Source organism: Loxodonta africana, chromosome 6 (assembly GCF_030014295.1).
Source record: "Loxodonta africana isolate mLoxAfr1 chromosome 6, mLoxAfr1.hap2, whole genome shotgun sequence".
Classification (NCBI taxonomy): domain Eukaryota; kingdom Metazoa; phylum Chordata; class Mammalia; order Proboscidea; family Elephantidae; genus Loxodonta; species Loxodonta africana.
The window spans coordinates 5,078,162-5,097,891 of record NC_087347.1 but is presented as its reverse complement, the minus strand read 5'-3'; the positions used below and the strand labels follow the sequence as shown (position 1 = coordinate 5,097,891).

The window sequence follows — 19,730 nt, the reverse complement described above, 5'->3', positions numbered from 1 at the left end:
TGAGGAGAAGCCAGCCCACAACCAAGACCTCCTACGCAGTACCTAATGGGAAATGGCGTGAAAATCCAAATGTGGCCCAGAGTACACTGGCTCTGCCCTTTGGGTCACAGATGATCAAAGAGCACAAAATATAGAAGAGGGTGCATGCAGCAAGGATCAGGGAAAGAAAGATAAAAGGAAATGGGCTTGATGATTCCTTTCCTAAATGGGACAATAGCCAGCCTGGAATTGTGGGTGAGACACCTCCTTCTCTTTATGTCCTGATGATAGCTGTGGTCCTTCTGCAGAAACGCGGTGTGACCAATGGCGGGTGTGGAGATAGCTCTCCCCGAGGAAGAGTGTCAACTATGCTAAACCCCAAATATCCCCTCATATCGTCATTTCATCCTGTTATTGTTGTTGTTAGGTGCTGCCGAGTCAGTTCCAACTCATAGCGACACCATGTACAACAGAACAAAACACTCCCCAGTCCCGCACCATCCTTATGATCATTGTTATGCTTGAGCCCATTGTTGCAGCCACTGTGTCAATCCACTTTGTTGAGGGTCTTGCTCTTTTTTGCTGACCCTCTACTTTACCAAGCGTGATGTCCTTCTCCAGGAACTGGACCCTTCTGAATATATGTGCAAAATATGTGTGATGAAGTCTCGCCATCCTTGTTTCCAAGGAACATTCTGGCTGTATGTCCTCTAAGACACATTCGTTCTTTCTTTTGGGAGTCCATGGTATATTCAACTTAGGCAGCCCCTAAGTCATGGTCCTCCCAAAAGTTATTACATGAAAACCATGAATTTAGTTTGATGTCAAATGCCCTCTTCAGTTGCCTGCTTGTGTTCTTATTTGTATATATACATAAATATAGATAGAGATAGAGATATAGCATATATATATATACAGACAGAGACAGCCATCTATATCTATCTATATACAATAATCCTCAACAAAATAGTAGCAAATGAAGTTGAGCAATATATAAAAAGATGATACACTATGACCAAGTGGGGTTCATTTCAGAAATGCAAGGTTGGTTTACACTTATACATAAATATGCAGGCAGTCCCTGGGTTATGAATGCCCAACCCATAGTTACAAATCAACCCCCGTAAAGCCTATTGTTCTTAGTTACCTCATGCTACTGTAACACAACACCACAAGGGGGGTGGTTTTTAAGAACAGAAATTTATTTTCTCAAAGTCCTAGAGGCTGAAAGTCCAGATCAGTGTCTCTGCCATATTGACTTCTTTCTTGTCAGTAGCCCTGAGTGTTCCTTGGTTCCTTAACCAGTACCCCACTAATTAATTACTGTAGGTTTATAGTAAGGAGCCCCAATAACAAAATGGTTAAGTACTGATCTGCTAACAGAAAGGTCAGCAGTTCGAACCCACTAGCCATTCTATGGGAGGAAAGACTTGGCACTCTGTTCCTGTAAGGATTCCAAGCCCAAAAAACCCATTGCTACTGAGTCAGTTCCAACTTGTAGTGACCCTATAGGACATAGTGGAACTGCCCCCATAGGGTTTCTAAGACTGTAAATCTTTATGGGAACAGATCACCAGGCCTTCTCCCATGGAGTTGCTGGTGGGTTCGAACAGCCAAACTCTGAGTTAGCAGCTGGACACTTAACCACTGTGCCACCAGGGCTCCTTCCAGACAGGAAACTCTATGGAGGGAAGATCTATTCTGTCCTACAGGGTCACTACGAGTCCATATCAACTCAGCGGCATACAGCAACAAGCTTTATAGTAAGTCTTACAATCAGATACTGTAAAATCTCCAACTTTGTTCTTCTTTTTCAGATTGGTTTGCTTAGGCTTGGTCCTTTCCATATAAACTGCTGAATCAGTCCTGGTTTCTCCAACAAAGTCCCAGGATTTGGACCGGAATTGCTTTGCCTCTATACACCAATTTCAGGAGAAGTGACATCTTTACATTATTGAGGGTTTAATATAGAATGTCATAGATCACTTTATTTAGGTCTTCTTATCTATCTGCAACCTTCTATGCTTTTCAGGGTGAGAATTATCCCTAATAGTTTATATTTTTTAATAGTATTGTAAGTAGTAGCTTTAGAATTTTTATTTTTCAATTGCTTGTTAGTAGTGTTATAGAATACAACTGAGTTTTTGAATATTGACTTTGTATACTGCGTCTTTGATCAATTCACTTACTAGTTCCATTAGATTGGTTTCCTAGATTCCTTATAATTTTTTCGACATCATAATTATGACATCCATAGATAGGGGTAGTTTTACTAATTCCATTCCAAATTTTATGTCTTTTATTTCCTTTTCTTGTTTGATTGCACTGACTAAAACTTCTGGTACAATATTGAGTAGATGCGGCAAGGGTAGGTACCTTTGCCTTGCTCCCAGTCTTTGAAGGAAGCCATCCCATATGTGATCCTTAAATATAATGCTAGCTATAGGTTTTTGATAGATGCCCTTAATCAGATCAAGAAAGTCCTCTCTAGTTCTAGTTTGCTGAAAGTTTTCTTTTTAAAAATCTTGAATGGGTATATTGAATTTTGTCAAAGGCTGTTTATGCATCTCTTCAGATGATCCTTTTTTTTCTTTTATTCTGATGATGCTTGAATTATACTGACAGACTTTCTCGTGTTAAACCAACCTTACATTTCTGAAATGAACCCCACTTGGTCATAATGTATCATCTTTTTATATATTGCTCAACTTTATTTGCTATTATTTTGTTGAGGATTGTTGTATATAGACAGATGCAGATAGCTATCTCTGCGTGTATGTATATATATCTGTATCTCTATCTATATGGATGTATACAGGCGGTCCCTGGGTTATGAACGCCCGACCCATAGTTACAAATCAACCCCTGTAAAGCCTATTGTATTAAAAATTTGGGATACATACAATGGTTCATCATAACAAATGGGTGCTACTTTGTGATGCACATCAAAACATTATTACTGTATTATTATTGGAAGCTGTTTTCGTGTATCTGGGAGTGTTTCTTTAATGCTTTTTATGCATAGGAAGGTATGCTATATATTACTTACTAAGACGAACATTTGGCTGACCTTAGATATGAACCATACCTAACTGTTCCAACTTATGTACAAATTCAACTTAAAGATTAGAAACGGGACTCATTCATAATCCAGGGACTGCCTGTATATATATTCATGAGGTATATTGGTCTGGAATTTTTTTTTCTTATAATATCCTTATTAGCTTTATGTCAGTGTTTTACTGGTCTCATAAGGCAATTTGGTAATTGTTCTCTCCTGTATTTGAAAGGATGTATCTAAGATGCCATTTAAAAAAAACCTTTGCCATCAAGTCGGTTCTGACTCATAGCAACCCTATAGGACAGAGTAGAACTGCCCCCTATGGTTTCCAAGGAGAGATTGGTGGATTCAAACTGCCAGCTTTTTGGTTAGCAGTCGAGTTCTTAACAACTGCACCACCAGGGCTCCAAGATGGATATCATTTCATCTTTAATTGTGTGATAGAATTCACCAATGAAGCCATCTGAGCCTGGAGTTCTCCCTATAGGGTTTTTCAATAGCAAATTCAATTTCTTTGAGAGATACGAGACTACTCAAATTTTCTGTCTGTTCTTCTACATTGGCAAGTTGTATTTTTCAAGGAATTAGTCCATTTTCATCTATGTTGAAAAATAAAGTTGTTCCTAATATTCCCTTATTATCCTTTCAGTGTCTGTAGGTTCTGTAGTGATGTCCCTCTTTCATTCCTGATATTTAATCCTGCTCATACATCGGAATATGCTGGAAATTATTACATGAAAGAGGGCCTTACCGCCAAGCCCTGGGAATATCTCATGTATTATGGCGACATGGCATCTGACCACTTAAAGTGAGTTCCTATAGTAAATGTTAATAATGAACATGTTCTTATTTTTAGTTTAAAATATCTATTAATAGAAGATCTAGCGTTTTCTTCCTGTACCCCAGTGGACTATCTTGTGCAATCCACTTTGCAGACAGCTAGTCCAGGAGGCTGCAGGTAATCCATGAGTAAGGTGAGGAAGTGAACCAGGTACGGACCGTGGTGGTGTCAGCAAAAATTCGGAAGGGAGATAGAAATGAAGGAAAAGCTTAATTTTGGCATCTGACTGGATTTAGAGGAGAAAGAAGGTAGATGAATCCAAAGTTTTATCTCCAAGAGATGCGAAAAAGTAGCTAGAAATGGTGGCATTCTGGAAAGGAAAGGACTAGATTACGAAATCGGGTTGGGGTGGGAGGTGGGTCCGATTTTCTGTTTTGGATCTGTTGCATATGAAGTACTGAAAGAGGCAACTGAAAATGGCCAGCAGACCATAGACAGCAAACCATTAACCTCTCAAGCATCTTATAGATGCCTCAAGCATCATAACGAACTCAGCCAGGTCCCTGGGCATGACTCCGGCTCCAAGCTCTATGCAGTGAGTAGCTCTCTGTCTCCTGACTTTCAAACCATCCCTGTGGGGGCTGTAGTGCTCCCCAGCCTCTCTCCATCTGTAATCCAAAATGAGGTCTTTCCACCCTCTGTTAATTGAATTATAGGGACTAGGAAGAGGCAAGCCTGGAATACCAGTGAAAGAGATGTGGGGTAAACCGCCTGGATGACTCTCTCAGTGGACCCAGAGCAAGTCATCCCCAGGGTCCACGGGAATGACCTGCAGAGGGTGTTATGTCTGAGAAGCTAAGAGTCATCATGCAGACTGATGACCCCTCTTTGGATGTTCGTTAACTTCTCTCCCCAGCTCATCAAGCTCCTGCACAAAGGGAGCATTGGGCCAGGGATGGAAGCTCCATGTGGGTTCAACAGCATGTGTGCCTCCTCACCAAGGCTCTTGGCTACCTCCACTTTCTGACGGACCCTTCCTTAAGTTGACACCTATATTTTTGTGAAGGGCTTGGTACCAGACTTGGAGATGGCCCCGTGATGTACATCTGTGATGTATCTTCTCTATCTCCTGGTCTGTAGTAGGTAGTATAATTGTCTGGGGTTCAGGTGGGAAGGGGAACAGGGAAAGGACTACATGGCAGGAGTTTAGGTAGTGCTGGTGACCCAAGTGCTTTGGGGTACCATCTTCTAGTTAGAAACAGGGGCATGCACAGCCAGGCAGGAATGACTTCTTTTTCCTCCAGAATTCAGTCCAAGCTTCCACCTCCCCTCTCCCACCTCCGCCCTTCCACCCTTCCTTGCCGGGAACCAGCCACACTGAGATTCCCCCCAAATCCCAAACATACCAGCCACTTTCCCGACCCTGCTTTTGCCTGCACCTTTCTTCCTCTGATTGAGTGCAGCCAGCTAACAGTTACTCAGCATCTACCTAGGACACAAGGGCTCTGCAAATCTTATCTAATTCTCCAATTTATTTTTAAATCCACCTTCAGGGTGAGGAACTAAGCTTCAGAGAGCTTAGGTGAATTCATCCTTTTCAGCAAGTATTTATTGAGAGTAATTGATGTGTCAGTTCCCGGGAAGCTGGGGACACAGAAGGGAAGTGACAAGTCTCGGCTTTCAGGGAGAAACACGTTGCGGGGCGGGGGGGAGGACAGGTATGTAAAGACAATAAGTGCTTAAGTCAGCACGATAATTCGGACGCAATCACTCTGCAGGCTGGCCAAGGGCACACAGCTGGGCCCTGGCAGGGCCTGCTGGATCTGAACGCCCCGTGGGCCTGTCTCACACTCTCATTGGTGACAGCCTCTGACCCTGATAACCCGGGCGCGGGTCTGAACGCACTTCCGGTCGCCCACCCTTTTGCGCAAGCCCCTTCAGCAACCCAAGCCCCTGGGAGCCTTCCAGCTGCGCCCCGCGGGGGTTGGGCTCGGCAGGTGTCCACAGTGAGGGTCTTTCTGCCTTTACCTGCCGACCTGAGAGTCCCCGCAGGCCTCCATTGACCTCCAGGGCCTCCGCAGGGCCCGCGCCCCCCTCTTCTCGGTCCCCAGCATCTCTGAGCCCCAGAGCTTCCACTCTCCCCATGCCCTCGTCGTCCTGGCGCCCCCAGCCTCCAGGCGTCTCCAGAGGCCAGCCTTCCAGGCTCTCTCCATGCTCCCGGCCCCTGGTGTCCCAGGGCCCACGGCCCCCGCCATCCCGTGTCCGAGTTTACATCATCTCCTCGCCCCCTGGGCCCGGTGCCCCCGCGTCCCCCCAGATCCCCGCCTCCCCGCCATCCCTGCGCTCCGTAATCCCGGTCCCTCTGAACCCCTGCTACCCCTGCGCCCTGGGAGCCCCCGCTGTCCTCGCACCCTCAGCCTCCAGGCGTACCCCCAAGTCCCGTCTTCTCCCCGGGCCGCGCCGTCCCCGCGTCTCCGTTGTCACCACGCCCCCCTGGTGTCCCCGAGTCCTCTGGATCCCGGCTTCCCCGCCATCCTTGCGCCCTGGACCCCAGGCACCTTCCCCACCGGCGTCCCTGAGCCCCTAGTCTCCAAGCGTGCCCCCAGGCCCCGTCGCTCCTGAGTCTCCGTTGTCCCCGCGCTCCCCGGTGTCTCCAAGTCCCTGGCGTTCCTCCGACCCCGGCTTCCCCACCATCGTTGCGCCCAGGAACCCTGGCCCCATAGCGTCCCCGCGCCCTGGCCGTCTCCGCCGTCCTGGCACTCCCCGGCCCCCTACGGCCCCCCGGCCCCGGGTCCCCCAGCCCCTCAGCCCCTCAGCCCCCCGGCCCGCCGGCGTCCCCGCGCCCGCTGACGCCATGACGCCGCGGCGGAGGGTGGGGCGAGGCGAGGCCGGGCCGGAGCTGGGCGGCGGGGCCGCGGCAGTGCGGCGACGCGGCCGATGGACATGGGCACCCAGGGCTCGGGCCGCAAGCGGCTCCCCAACCGGGAGCGGCTGTCGGCCGAAGACGACGCGCTGAACCAGATCGCGCGCGAGGTGAGCCCGGGGCGCGCGAAGCCGGTCCGGCCCGTTATGTGCCCGGCGGCACCCGGGGTTCGGCAACCGGCAGGCGCGGGTTCGCCCGCGTGTCCACTGTCTGTCCATCCGCCCGGCGGTGCGGGCAGGGGCGCAGGCCTGGAGCGTTGGGCGCGGCTCGCGGTCTCGCGCGTCCTCGGCCCAGGGACCGGCCGGCGACACTACCCCCGCCCCACCCTCGTCGGCCGCCGCCCCCCCGCAGCGAGCCGGACGGGGACACTACAGACGGCCCAGGGTGGGCTGGCCCTGGAGGTGGGGGCCAGTGTCCCCACTTTGTGGTGCCGCATCGTGGCAGGTGGGGGGCAGGATGGTAGGCCCGGCCCTGAGGCCGTGGGCGCTCCCTGGGACCACATGGCCCTGCCGAAATTGCCCAGGGACTGTGGGGACTGTTCTCCTAGATCGTGACTGGAGGCGCAGCTTGAGGATGAACGTGGGGGTCACTGTCTTGGGCGTCACAGTGTGTCTTGTTTCTGGACTGAAGATGAAATCGATCGGGGCACACTGACGGGTCCCCCAGAGTTTCCCGGGCAGAGTTTGTTATAAGGATCCCATTGGTGATGAACGTCGGTGTGCTCTGTGCGTCCACAGGGCTGGAGAAGTGGCTTTTTCCTCCCACGTGGATCCCACATTGAGGTTGAATGAGTTAAGTGACATCGGAAAGATGTTCAGCAGATTGGTGACAGCAGCTTCAAGGAGGGGAGTGATTGGTGCCACTGGGTGGAAAGGAGGCTTAATTTTTCAGGTGGACCCTCTTGTACCTTTGAATTGTGTACCATGTGTATAAATGACCAATTTAAAAAAAATTGACTAAGAGGAATGTGTACACCAAGGCAGTGGGACCCTCCTCCTAGTGTCTGGAAATTCTGTGTAGGAGCACCATTCTCACAAGGAGAAGCTTCCAAGTATTAGGAGTGTCTGCTTACGGAGCCCTGGCGGTGCAGCGGTCAAGTGCTTGGCTCCTAATGGAAAGGCTGGGTGAGAACCCACCCAGCAGCTCTGCGGGAAAAAGACCTGGCAATTGCTCCCATAAAGATTACAGCCTAGAAAACCCTATGAGGCAGCTCTACTCTTCCACAGGAGGGTCATAATGAGTCAAAATCAACTCCACGGTACTAACAACAGCAGTATCTCTGGTTCCATCAGTCGGTCTTTGTTGGGGCCTCCTTTATAATGGGGAGCCTGGGGACATAGTGGTTAAAAGCTCAGCCGCTAACCAGAAAGGTGGGCCGTTGGAATCCACCAGCCACTCCTTGGAAGCCTTATGGGGCAGTTCTACTCTGTCCTATAGGGTCATTATGAATCCAAATCAATGGCAACGGGTAATGGGCACTCTGTAATGGAGTCCCTGGGTGATGCAAGTGGCCAACACAGTCGCTGCTTACCCGAAGGTTGGAGGTTGGAGTTCATCCAGGAGCACCTCAGAAGAAAGGGCTGGCAATCTACCTTTGAAAAATCAGCCATTGCACCCCCGTGGAGCACAGCTCTTCCCCGACGTGTGGGGTTGCCGTGAGTCTGAATCAGCTGCAGCTGGTTTAGTTTCCCGTTTTTCACTCTTTTAACAGGTCTTGGGTATTTTTGCTGGTAAGTACCGAACTTTGCTTTCACGGACACAAGGCAGTCAATCGATATTTGTTGACTACTGAATGAGTAAAGACGTTCATTTCTCTTTGTATGGGAAGGAAAATGGCTTTGCAGGTAAACTCCTGTTCATCCCTTAAAGCCTGCTGACTCGCCCCCGCAGAACTCTCCTGGCCTCCACTCAGCTCCGCCAGCTCTCGCTCTCTGCACCCTGCATGGTGGTCACCCTGCCTCATCCTTCTTTGTCTACCTGTAGAAGGTGATGCCCTGACAGGTGGGTCTCACTCAGTTTTGTGCCCCCAGGGCTCAACACCTAGCCTGGCAGGTAGTGGGTGCTCGGAAGTGTCTGTTACATTAACTGATAGACAAAGGAAGTATGAGGCCCTTAAGCACCTTTGGCTAAGTATACCAGTTGTCATCGACTCACTGCTCTGACTTGGTAAGCCCCGTGTTTCAGAGCAGGCTGCACACAGGGGTTTCAGTGACTGTGACCTTTCGAAAGTAGATCTCCAGGCCTTTCTTCTGAGGTGCCTCTAGGTGGACTTGAACCTCCAGCCTTCAAGTTAGTAGCTGAGCTCTCAGCTATTTTTGTCACTCAGGGACTCCTAAAACCAGGTGCCATCAAGTCGACTCCGACTCATGGTGACCCTGCTGTGTGTCAGTGTAGAACTGTGCTCCATAGGGTTCTCACTGGCCGGTTACTCAGAAGTAGATCACCAGCCCTTTTTTCCGATTGGCTAAATATAGCCCTTTGCTCAACATAGTAGTTTGAATACCATCCTCTCTGCCTGTGAAGACTGTCATTTATGTATGGCCCTCAGACCACACAAGTGCTTCCCGGGAGGCCAGAGGTAGCTGACGAATCCTGGGCCTTGGCTTCAGGTCACTCTACCAGACAAGGAATGAGAAGAATGAGTTCCCTGAGTCTGCCTCTTCTCATCTGCTGCCTTGGATAAAAATAGATGGGAACTAAGTGCTCAGGAATTCTCCCGGGCTGACAGCCTCCAGGTCCTGCTCAGCCGGACCTGTCTTGCCTCCCACCCAGGAGATGTGGGTTGTCGGTACAAAGATAGACCGTGGAGTCAGACCTGCGGGTCGGAACTGCACGGGTCCTCACCAGCTGTGTGATCCTAGGAAAGGGAGTTACTCAGCCCCATCCGAGCCTTCCTTTTCTCGCCTCTAAGACGGGCATGAATAAATCCCTGTTGGCTGTCAGGATTAAACATGAGTAGCATACATGAGGAGCCCTGGTGGCCCAGTGGTTAAGAGCTCACCTTCAAACCAAAAGGTCAGCAGTTGAAATCTACCATCCACTCCTTGGAAACACGATGGGGTAGTTCTACTCTGTCCTACAGGGTTGCTATGAGTTAGAATCGACTCTATGGCAGTGGGTTTGGTTTTGGGTTTTGGAGCATACATGAAGTACATAATTAGGCACTCGGTAAATATAAGATCTACCCACACACACATCCTTCCAGTCAAAGCCAACCATAGATCCAGCGGCTACAAGTACTGAGTGGATTGTGTTTACAAGATATAATCATAATCTTATTTTATTGGAGGGAGCATGTGCACCGTTTTATGTTTTGTTCTAAACTGAATTATATTTCCCAACCATGAACATTACAATCACCAATCAAATGGCAGATAACTATTCATCATTGAGTTCTTGGAGTCTTTATAAAGATTAACAAATGCTTTTATAAATCAGTTCAGTACTTTCCTGTTCACTCATTGATTCAACAGGTACATGTTGTGATGTTCAGGTCACCGGTGTGGGAAGACTGGGAAGTCAGGGAAGAACCTGACCTTGGATCTGCCTTGAGGCGTTCAGTCACAGAGAGGAAATGGCCTGTAGGTAAATTATCGTAATTGAAGACAGGAAGTGATGAGATACAAAAACGGCCTGGGTAGAGGGCCCTGAAAGGCCCCTGGTGGTACAGTGGTTAAGTGTTCACCTGCTAACCCAAAGGCTGGCAGTGCGAACCCACCAGCTGTTCCACAGGAGAAAAATGTGACAGTCTACTTCCATAAAGACTGATGTCCGTTAGGTGCCAGGAGTCAGCTCTGACTGATAGTGACCCTACATACCACAGAGCAAAACACTGTCTGGTCCTGCACCGTCCTCACAATCGTTGTTATGCTTGAGTCCCCAACCTGAGGGCTCATCTTCCGGCACTATATCAGACAGAGTTCCACTGCTATTCATAAGGTTTTCACTGGCTAATTCTTTTCAGAAGTAGACCGCTAGGTCCTTCTTCCTAGTCTGTCTTAGTCTGCAAGCTCAGCTGAAACCTGTCCACCATGGGTGACCCTGCTGGGATTTCGGTACCAGTGGCACAGCTTCCAGCATCACAGCAACATGCAAGCCCCCACAGTAGGACAAAGTGACAGATGTGCAGAGGTAAAGATTACAGCGTTGGAAACCTTATGGGCATTGGAAACCCTAGTGTGTCCTATAGGGTCACTGTGAGTCATAATCGACTTGACAGCAATGGGGTAGTTGGCCCTAAAGGTTTGGAAATGAGAGTTGCCACTAGCTGGTGGGACTAGGAATGGTGGTCAGAGATGGTGTGTTCATCTCCTGGGGCCACCGTAACAAAGCACCACCAATGGGGTGGCTTGAGCAAGAGAAATGTGTTCACTCACAGCTCTGGAGCCCAGAAGCCAGGGTGTCTACAGGGCCGTCTCCCTCCGAGGGCTTTAGAGGAGGGTCCTTCCTTATCCCCTCCACCTTCTGGCAGCCCCAGGTCTTCCCTCTGCATCTCTTGTCTCTGTCTTGTCTCCTCTTTCATCAGGACACCTGTCATGTTGGATCAGGACCCCCTTGCTCAGATATGACCTCATGTTAACTAATCACATCTGCCAAGACTGCTCCAGACAAGGTCCCCTCACAGGCACTGGGGGTTAGGACTTGAACATATCTTTTTTGGGGACACAAATCAACCCACAACAGACAGGTTCTTGTAGGAAGTGGCCCTTGGAAATGAGAATTGCCACTAGCTGAAACGGCTCTTGAAGGATGGATCACTCAGGATGACTTGGTCGGCAGTGACAGAAACCCTGACCCAACTGGCTTCAACAAGAGGGAATAAACTGCCTGGAGTACGAAGCCTGAGGTGGGGAGGCTCCCGGTCAGCTCACCCTCGGTTCCGGCTCCTTTTCCTCACAGCCACACCACAGGCACCTCTGGTGCCGTGCTCTGTGGGGTGGCTGCATCCCAGGCTTACCTGCGTTGCAGAGACAAGCTGGCCACAGCATTCCTGGCCTGTCTCTCCTGGTGGCTGTCTCCCGAGAGCGCAGAGCTGCCTTCCTGACAACTGCCATGTGTCCCCCTGGCCCTCCTGAGCCGAGCTCTGGGACCAGGACATTGGGTGGGGCAGGAGCAGTGAGTCTGCCTTTTGACTAACCGGGTCTGTCCTGGAATGGGGGAGGCAGCCTCCCCTGGAGCCCATGGGGAGGTATGGGGACCATAGTGAGAACTGGGCACTGTTAAGAAACAGGAAGAGGTGGAGTGGACCCTGTCAGGCATCTATCATATGAACTTCAAAGGGTGGTGGAGAATTCTAGGCTGAGGTAATCAGGAGGTCTGAACCTCAGGCAGGGTAAGTTCAGGGCCCAGTTCCACTGGAGCCTAGGAAGAATGTGGGGAGAGCCGGGACACTGACGGAGAGGTGTGCAGGGGCCCTTGGGCCAGCCAGGCTCTATCTTCTGAGGGGCTTGGGCTTTCTTCAAGGTCCCTGGGTGGCACCAGCAGTCTGCAGTTGGCCACTAACCTAAAGATTGGCAGCTCAAACCCTCCCGGTCCACAGAAGAAGGGCCTGGCGGTCTGCTTCCCTAAAGATCACAGCCAAGAAAACCCTGCGGAACAGTTCTACTCTGTAACAAGTGGGGTCTCCATGAGTCAGAACTGACTCCCGGCGGTGGATTTGGTGTGGGTTTGGACTTCCGTGGGCTGGAGTAGGAAGCAGCAAAGAGAAAACATTTGCAGTGATACATTTGTGTTCGTGGAGTTACGTTAGGGTTTAAACTCTAGGCAGCTGATAGTAAGTGGAGTTGTAAGATGCCGCGGACGCATTGGTGCAAGCTGATGGTGCTTCACTGTGTTGTCTGAGGTGGCGTTCAGACAAGATCCTGTCAGGAAAGACGCCCAGCAAGCAATTCTGGAAACTCGCCGTCGCTGAAGGCCAAGCAGGGCTTCTCATATCTGGGGAGAGGGGTGTTAAAAATGGAAAAATGTTTCCCTGCTACCTTGTTTAACACCCTGTGAGTCATTTTTGGTAGCATCCCAAATTTCTCCTTCAGCTTGCTTCCATGGGAAGAAGATGACATTGCTCTCACCATGCCCGAAGCAGTCTGGAGGACGCCTCTTAAATACGAGCATCTTTCCAGAAACAAGGATGTAATACCTGAAAGCCACGTTGGGGACTAGCTTGTGGACCCTTTGAAGTAAAAAATAGAAAAAACAAGCCAGTTGCTGCTAGCCTTTTGGTTAGCAGCCGAGCGCATGAACCGTTAGCACCAGGGAGGGACTCCTGGTCCCCAGAAATTTGGTTCAGCTTGGAACCTTCACCTCGCCCTCCCCTGGCACTAAGCTGGCTCCTCTGGGACTGCAAACCAGGCAGTGGTCCAAGCCGGTGCCCTGTGCTGGCCTGGGTCTCAGCCCTGCGGCCTCAGATGACATGGTGGTGGGTCACGAGTTCACCTCGATGTGCTACTTCTTGTTACACTTCACGGGAGCCCTCACCTTCACGCTTTCTTCCCTGTGACTTTCCGAGGCTGGCCAGAGGATATAGCCAAGTGGACAGTGGTGGCATGGTGTCATCCAGGGTTCCCAGTGGTTTGCAGTCAAGGTCAGTGCCATGACCTTCCTCCCAAGACAGTCTGCTGTGACCCGGGGGACAGGCGAGGGTATCAAACATCCCGAAGGGCCCAGGACCACTCAGCGTGAAGAACTGCCTCACTGTCTAACCAGGCCCTCCCTTAGCCGATCTCCTACCATACACACGCACACACGCACGCACACGCGCGCGCGCACACACGTCTTGGCGTATCATCTCCAAAGCATTAGAAATGCAGCAGGACCAGCGTTCCAGACGGGGGATGCAAACACTGCCGCCTGTGACTCTGGGCTGTTTACGTGATTCCCGACAAGAACCTTCTGGTTGGAGACAGACTCAGAAAACTTAGCTCTGGACAACCCACTGGTCTCTGGTGGCCAGTGGGCCCCACCCCACAGCTATTTCTATCAGAGAACCAGCTGATTCATGGCCTTAGCGGTTAGGGTTGTGACGTGTGTGGATGGCAGAGCTGTGTGAAGTGCTGCACTGTAGTGGAAATCAGGGGCCTGGTTCCAGGTGTACCTGTCACCAGTGTGCCTTGCTGGAGTACGGGAGAGGAAAGGGGAGAGTGGGAGCATGGGTTTCTTGTATGACCTACAGCGTGCCAGGGACTCTTCGGAGCTTTGCTTCCATAATGATAATTGTAAATTCAAGCAAAGATTTTACAGTGCCTCTGCTTGCCATGGGAGTCCCTGGGTGGTGCAAAGGGTCAACACACTTGGCTGCTAACTGAGGGGCTGGAAGTTCGAGTCCACCCAGAGGTGCCTCAGACGAAAGGCCTGGTGATGTACGTCCACAAAATCAGCCATTGGAAGCCCTGTAGGGCCCAGTCCTATTCTGACACACATGGGGTCGCCGTGAGCTGGGAGGACACGATGGCAGCTCGCTATCTGCCGTGGAGAAATGGGCTCGGAGATGCGAGGCGACCTCCCCAAGGTCATCTAGGAATTAATTGGGGCCAGTTCATCATCCGGCGTGTTTCTTGGATCAGTTTCTCGGCTCCACCCAAAGCCTGATTCCAGGCGGTGTCCTCCCGTCAGGCCGACTTCCTTCCCAGCCCCGGGACTGTTGTCCCCAGCTGATCTCTGAGTCATCAGGCGAATGCCTTCTGGGAGAGAGTCCCGTATTCTGCTCAGCCTTATGGTTCCAACTCTTCTTTTAAAAATCAATTTGTATTTAAAGTTATATATATGTGTGCCACCACTCGTCTGTCAGTTTGTCATATTGTGGTGGCTAGTATGTTGTTCTGTCAAGGGTTTCATTGTATTTGGATCCACAATCGGCATCCATGGAAGCAGCACTCAAGAAATCAAACGATGTATTGCACGGGGGCACATCTGCTGCAGGAGACCTCTTTAAAGTGTTGAAAAGCAAAGATGTCACCTTGAGGACTAAGGTGCACCTGACCCAAGCCATGATATTTTCAATGGCCTCATATACAAGCAAAAGCTGGACAATAAATAAGGAAGACCAAAGTAGACTTGATGCCTTTGAGTTTGGTGTTGGTGAAGAGTATCGCATATACTATGAATTCCAGAAGGAGGAACAAGTCTGTCTTAGAAGAAGTACAGCCAGAGTGCTCCTTAGGAGGGAGGATGGTGACACTGCCTCTTGTTTACTTTGGACATGTTATCAGGAAGGACCAGTTACTCGAGAAGGATATCATGCTTAGTAAAGTAGAGGGTCAGCAAAAAAGAAGAAGACCCTCAATGAGATGGATTGACACAGTGGATGCAACAATGGGCTCAAACATAGCAACAATTGTGAGGATGGGGCAGGACCAGGTGGTGTTTCATTCCGTTGTACTTGGGGTTACTCTGAGTCAGAACTGACTCGACGGCATCTAACAACAACAACAACAGCATGTATGTGTGTGTAAAACCCCATTGCCATCGAGTCGATTCTGACTCTCAGTGACCTTATAAGACAGAGTGGAACTGCCCCATAGGGTTTCCAAGGAGCATCTGCTGGATTCAGACTGCGTGTGTATATATGTATGTGTGTATATTTTTTTTTTACCCTCACCTCATATTCTCAGACTGTTCTCAACTAAGCAACTGGCTGACCCTTTTAAAATATGTCAGGCCACGTCACTTCTCTGATTAAAACTCCCCAGTGGCTTCTCATGTCACTCAGAAGAATCCAAGTCATTAAATGACCTAAAAAAAAGACCTACAAGACCCTAAATGGCCTGGTAATTATCTCTGTGTTTACAAATAACATAAATAGGCATTATTTATTATCAATTTTAATACTATCAATTGGCAAGTTACTTAACCACTTTGTGCCTCAGTTCCCCCATATGTAAGATGGGAAAAATTTAAGAGTACACATCTCACAAGGTGAGGGTAGAATGAGATATTTTATGAAAAGACCTCAGAACAATGACTGGCAAGAGTAAATGCTCGGTAAATGCTGGTGATGATGACGATGTTGCTGACTATGTAAATAGTGTTGATTGCAGAGCCAAGTAGTGTACTATAACATTTCTTTCCTTGTACAACTTTTTCCTTTTTGTGAAGTTAATCATTTCTTGTTGTATGTCTGTTTGCAGTTGCTGGACAGAGCTCTCACCAATTTTTCACAAACTTTTCAACAGAACTCCTCAAAATATGATTTTCTGTATGATCGAACAAATCTGATCATCTATCAATTCCATTTTATTCTCCCCTGAAATCTCCCTTCTGGAGACCTTTGTCCTCTAGATCTCATCTGCCCTGAGTGATCTCAAGGTTTGCTGCAGCTTCCATTCCTTTGCCACCATTCTGAGAATTCTTCTTGCCCCTTTTTTGTGTTGGGTGCCCATTTTCTGGATTTCGTATTGTCTTTTTTCTTGGATTACTATCTCATTTTGCTGAAACACATCCTTCAGTAGCTTTCTGAGAAAGAATACATTTTCTGAGAGTTTGCATGTCTGAAAACGTTTTTGTCTTGCACTCACACTCAATTGATAGTTTGGCTGGGTATAGAGTTCTATGTTAAAAATAATTTTTCCCACGGATGAAGATTTCTATGTCTTATGAGATTATTTTCAGAATATATTGTTAACTGAAAAAAGCAGTGTGCAGAAAGTGAATATAATATGCTGTCCACTGTGAGAAAAAGGATGTGATTTGCCTGCATTTGCATAAAGAAACACAGGCAGAATCCACAGTAAAAAGTGTTTGAAGATGTGAGTGGAAGCAGGCGTATCAAGTATAACTTTTCATGTTCTTTTGATATTTGAACCATGTGACTATTATCTATTCAATAAAATAAACTAAGAATTATTTTATTTATTTACTTTTTTAATCTATCATATCCTTTTTTACGGTGCTTTAGGTGAAAGTTTACACCTTAAGTTAATTTCTCACACAAAAATTTATAAACATACTGTTATGTGACACTAGTTGCAGTCCCTGTAATGTGACAGCACACTCCCCCTTTCCATGCCATGTTTCCCGTGTCCATCTAACCAGCTTCTGTCCCTTTCTGCCTTCTCATCCTGCCTCCGGACAGGAGCTGCCCATTTGGTCTCATGTACCTGCTTGAATTTAGAAACACGCTCTGCATGCACGTTATTTTATGTTTTATAGTCCAGTCTAATCTTTGTCTGAAGAGTGGGCTTTGGGAATGGTTTTAGTTCTAGGTTAACAGAGCGTCCGGGGCCATGGCTTCAAGGGTTCCTCCAGTCCCAGACCAGTAAGTCTGCTCTTTTTATGTGAACTTGAGTTCTGCTCCACACTTTTCTCCTGCTCTGTCGGGGAACTCTCGGTTGTATTTCGTGTCAGGGCCGTCATTGGTGGTAGCCGGACACCGTCTAGTTCTTCTGATCTCAGGCTGCTGGAGTCTCTGGTTAAAATAAACTAATAAATATTTTAAAAGTAAAATAAAAACATTTTTTAATCAAAAATTTGAATGCATTTTTTTTACATTTTATTCTCGATTTTGGATTGCTTTGAGAAGTTTAATAATGGTATTTTAAACATCTTGTAGAATATTTGCTTTTACTGTCTAGAAGCTTTTAAGATGTTTACTTTATCCTCAGTGTTCTGGTTTGTTTTTGTTTTTTAGCATTCATTTAATCTAGAAACTTGTATCCTAAAGTTCTGAGAAACTTTCTTAGTTTTTTTCCCCTCCCCGCCATTTTCTCTGTTCTCTGAGGAACTCCTGTTGTTTGGAAAGTATCTCCTTTTTGCTCTTATTTTGTAACTTTTTGTCTTTTGGTGATACTTCATGGGAGATTACTCTACTGTCTCTTCCACCTTTTCTGCCTTTAATTTCTAAGAGTGTTTTGGTGGCTGTTCTCTGCTCCTTTTTCATAGCATCCCTTTTTTTTTTATTTTATTTATTTTGTTATTGTCGTAGAGAATATACATAGCAAAACATACATCAGTTCAGCAGTTTCTACATGTACAATTCAGTGACACTGACTACATTCTTCGAGTTGTATAACCATTCTCACCTTCCTTTTCTGCGTTGTTCCCATTAACGCAAAATCACCGCCCCCTAAGGTTTCTATCTAATCTTTCAAGTTGCTCTTGTCATTTTTGATCCCATACATTGTTTTTGTTAGGTGCCATCAAGTCTGTTCTGACTCATAGTGACCCTATGTACAACAGAACCAAACACTGCCGGGTCCTGTGCCATCCTCACAATCATCGCTATGTTTGAACCCACTGTTGTAGCCACTGCATCAGTCCATCTCGTCGAGGGTCTTCCTCTCTTTTGCTGACCCTCTGCTTTAGCAAACGTGCCGTCCTTCTGCAGGAACTGGTCCATGCTGATAACATGTCCTAAGTATGTGAGACAAAGTCTCGCCATCCTCGCTTCTAATGAGCATTCTGGCTGTACTTCTTCCAAGACGGATTTGTTCGCTCTTCTGGCAGTCTGTGGTATATTTAGTATTCTTTGCCAATACCATAGTCAGAGGCATCAATTCTTCTTTGGTCTTCCTTAGTCAATGTCCAGATTTCACATGCACATGAGGCAATTGAAGATACTATGGCTTGGGTCAGGCACAGCTTAGTCCTCAAGGTGACATCTTTGATTTTTAACACTTTAAAGAGGACTTTGTTTGTTTGTTTTTTAATGTGTCTTCTGATTTTTTTGACTCCTGCTTCCATGAGTGTTGACTATGAATCCAAGTAAAATGAAATCCTTGACAATTTCAATCTTTTCTCCATTTATCAGGATATTCCTTATTGGCCCAGTTGTGAGGATTTTTGTTCTGTTTATGTTGAGATGTAATCCATACTGAAGGGTGTAATCTTTGATCTTCATCAGTATGTACTTCCGGTCCTCTTCGATTTCAGCAAGCAAGGTTGTCATTAAGGTTTTTTGTTTTTTCCTGAAGTTTTCTTTGTACCCTGAATTTTGGTCTCTTTATTTCCAAATCTTTTTGCCCTTTGTGTGTTTTGTTCGCTGATTTCATCCTGGAGTCTTTCAGCAGATGTTTGTTGATCCTTGGCTGTCCGTTCATATTTGAGAGTAAGGCACCGAAAAGCTGTGAGAACGGTTTGAGCCATCCCCCATCTGTCAGTGGAGGCTTGTGTGATGCTGAACAAGTTTTGGCAGAGCTTCCAGACTAAGACGGAATAGGAAGAAAGGCCTGGCAATATACTTTTGAAAATCAGCCAGTGAAAACCCTGTGGGTCACAACAATCCTATCCTTTTGTACAGGGGTTTGTCATGAGTAGGGGGTCGACTCAACAGCAGCTGTAAAAATGGCATGGTGGCGTCCGACCTCCTTGCCTAACTTTACGAGGTAGGAGGAGAATCAAGGTCAGCATCAGACCGAAAATGAGTCCTGTGAGGTGGAAGTCAGACACAGCTACTCTCTCCAACCTTTTACCAATTCTGACACCAGCCATCCCTCCCACAGCACTCTCTACTTCTCTGCTAGGTTCAATAATTCATTGCAGTGGCCACACAGAGCTCACAGACCATACCCATGATTACGGGGTTTGTAAGGAAAGTAACAGTTACAATGCAGGATCAATATCAACTTAGAATGCAGTTCTTCTGTCAGTCCAGCTGCTTCTTGGCTGAGTCCATAGGTAGACCTCTCTCTCGGCTCTCGGCCCCTCGGCCACTTCGTCTCTGCCCTGCTCAAGCAAGTGTTACAAAGCTCTTTACCTCTGCCAATAAGTGGCCAGTGGCACCCCACTCTGCCAGTAAGCCTCCTGCCCGAAGACAATCAACTCTTTGCTCCGTGGGCTGGGAAGGCTACTGTAGCCACCTTGCTCCATGGGTCAGGAAGCCTACTGTGCCTTTTCACGCCAGTCTCCTGGTGCTGCCTCTGCCATTTCTCTGCTGCTGGGCTCTGCCATGCTTGCTGCTGCTTCTTGCCATCTCTTGCCTTCTCCAGTATTATTACAGCTCTCTCTGTCTCCTGGGTCTAAGAGGTTCTCAGTACAGGGACCCCCGGTCCAAGGAC

At 48.0% G+C, this 19,730-nt stretch overlaps 1 protein-coding gene across 3 annotated transcripts in view; it reads left to right on the top strand.

Annotated features, from left to right (window-relative positions):
• The first annotated feature begins 6,741 nt into the window (after nucleotides 1-6,741).
• The window catches only part of LRRFIP1 (LRR binding FLII interacting protein 1), a 155,165-nt gene continuing 142,176 nt past the window's right edge, over nucleotides 6,742-19,730 (top strand). For all 3 annotated transcript variants that reach the window (XM_064286484.1, XM_064286480.1, XM_064286467.1), the window contains exon 1: nucleotides 6,742-6,854. In XM_064286484.1, the coding sequence (XP_064142554.1) occupies nucleotides 6,759-6,854 (96 nt within the window). In that variant the 5' untranslated portion in view covers nucleotides 6,742-6,758. The remainder of the gene's footprint in view (nucleotides 6,855-19,730) is intronic.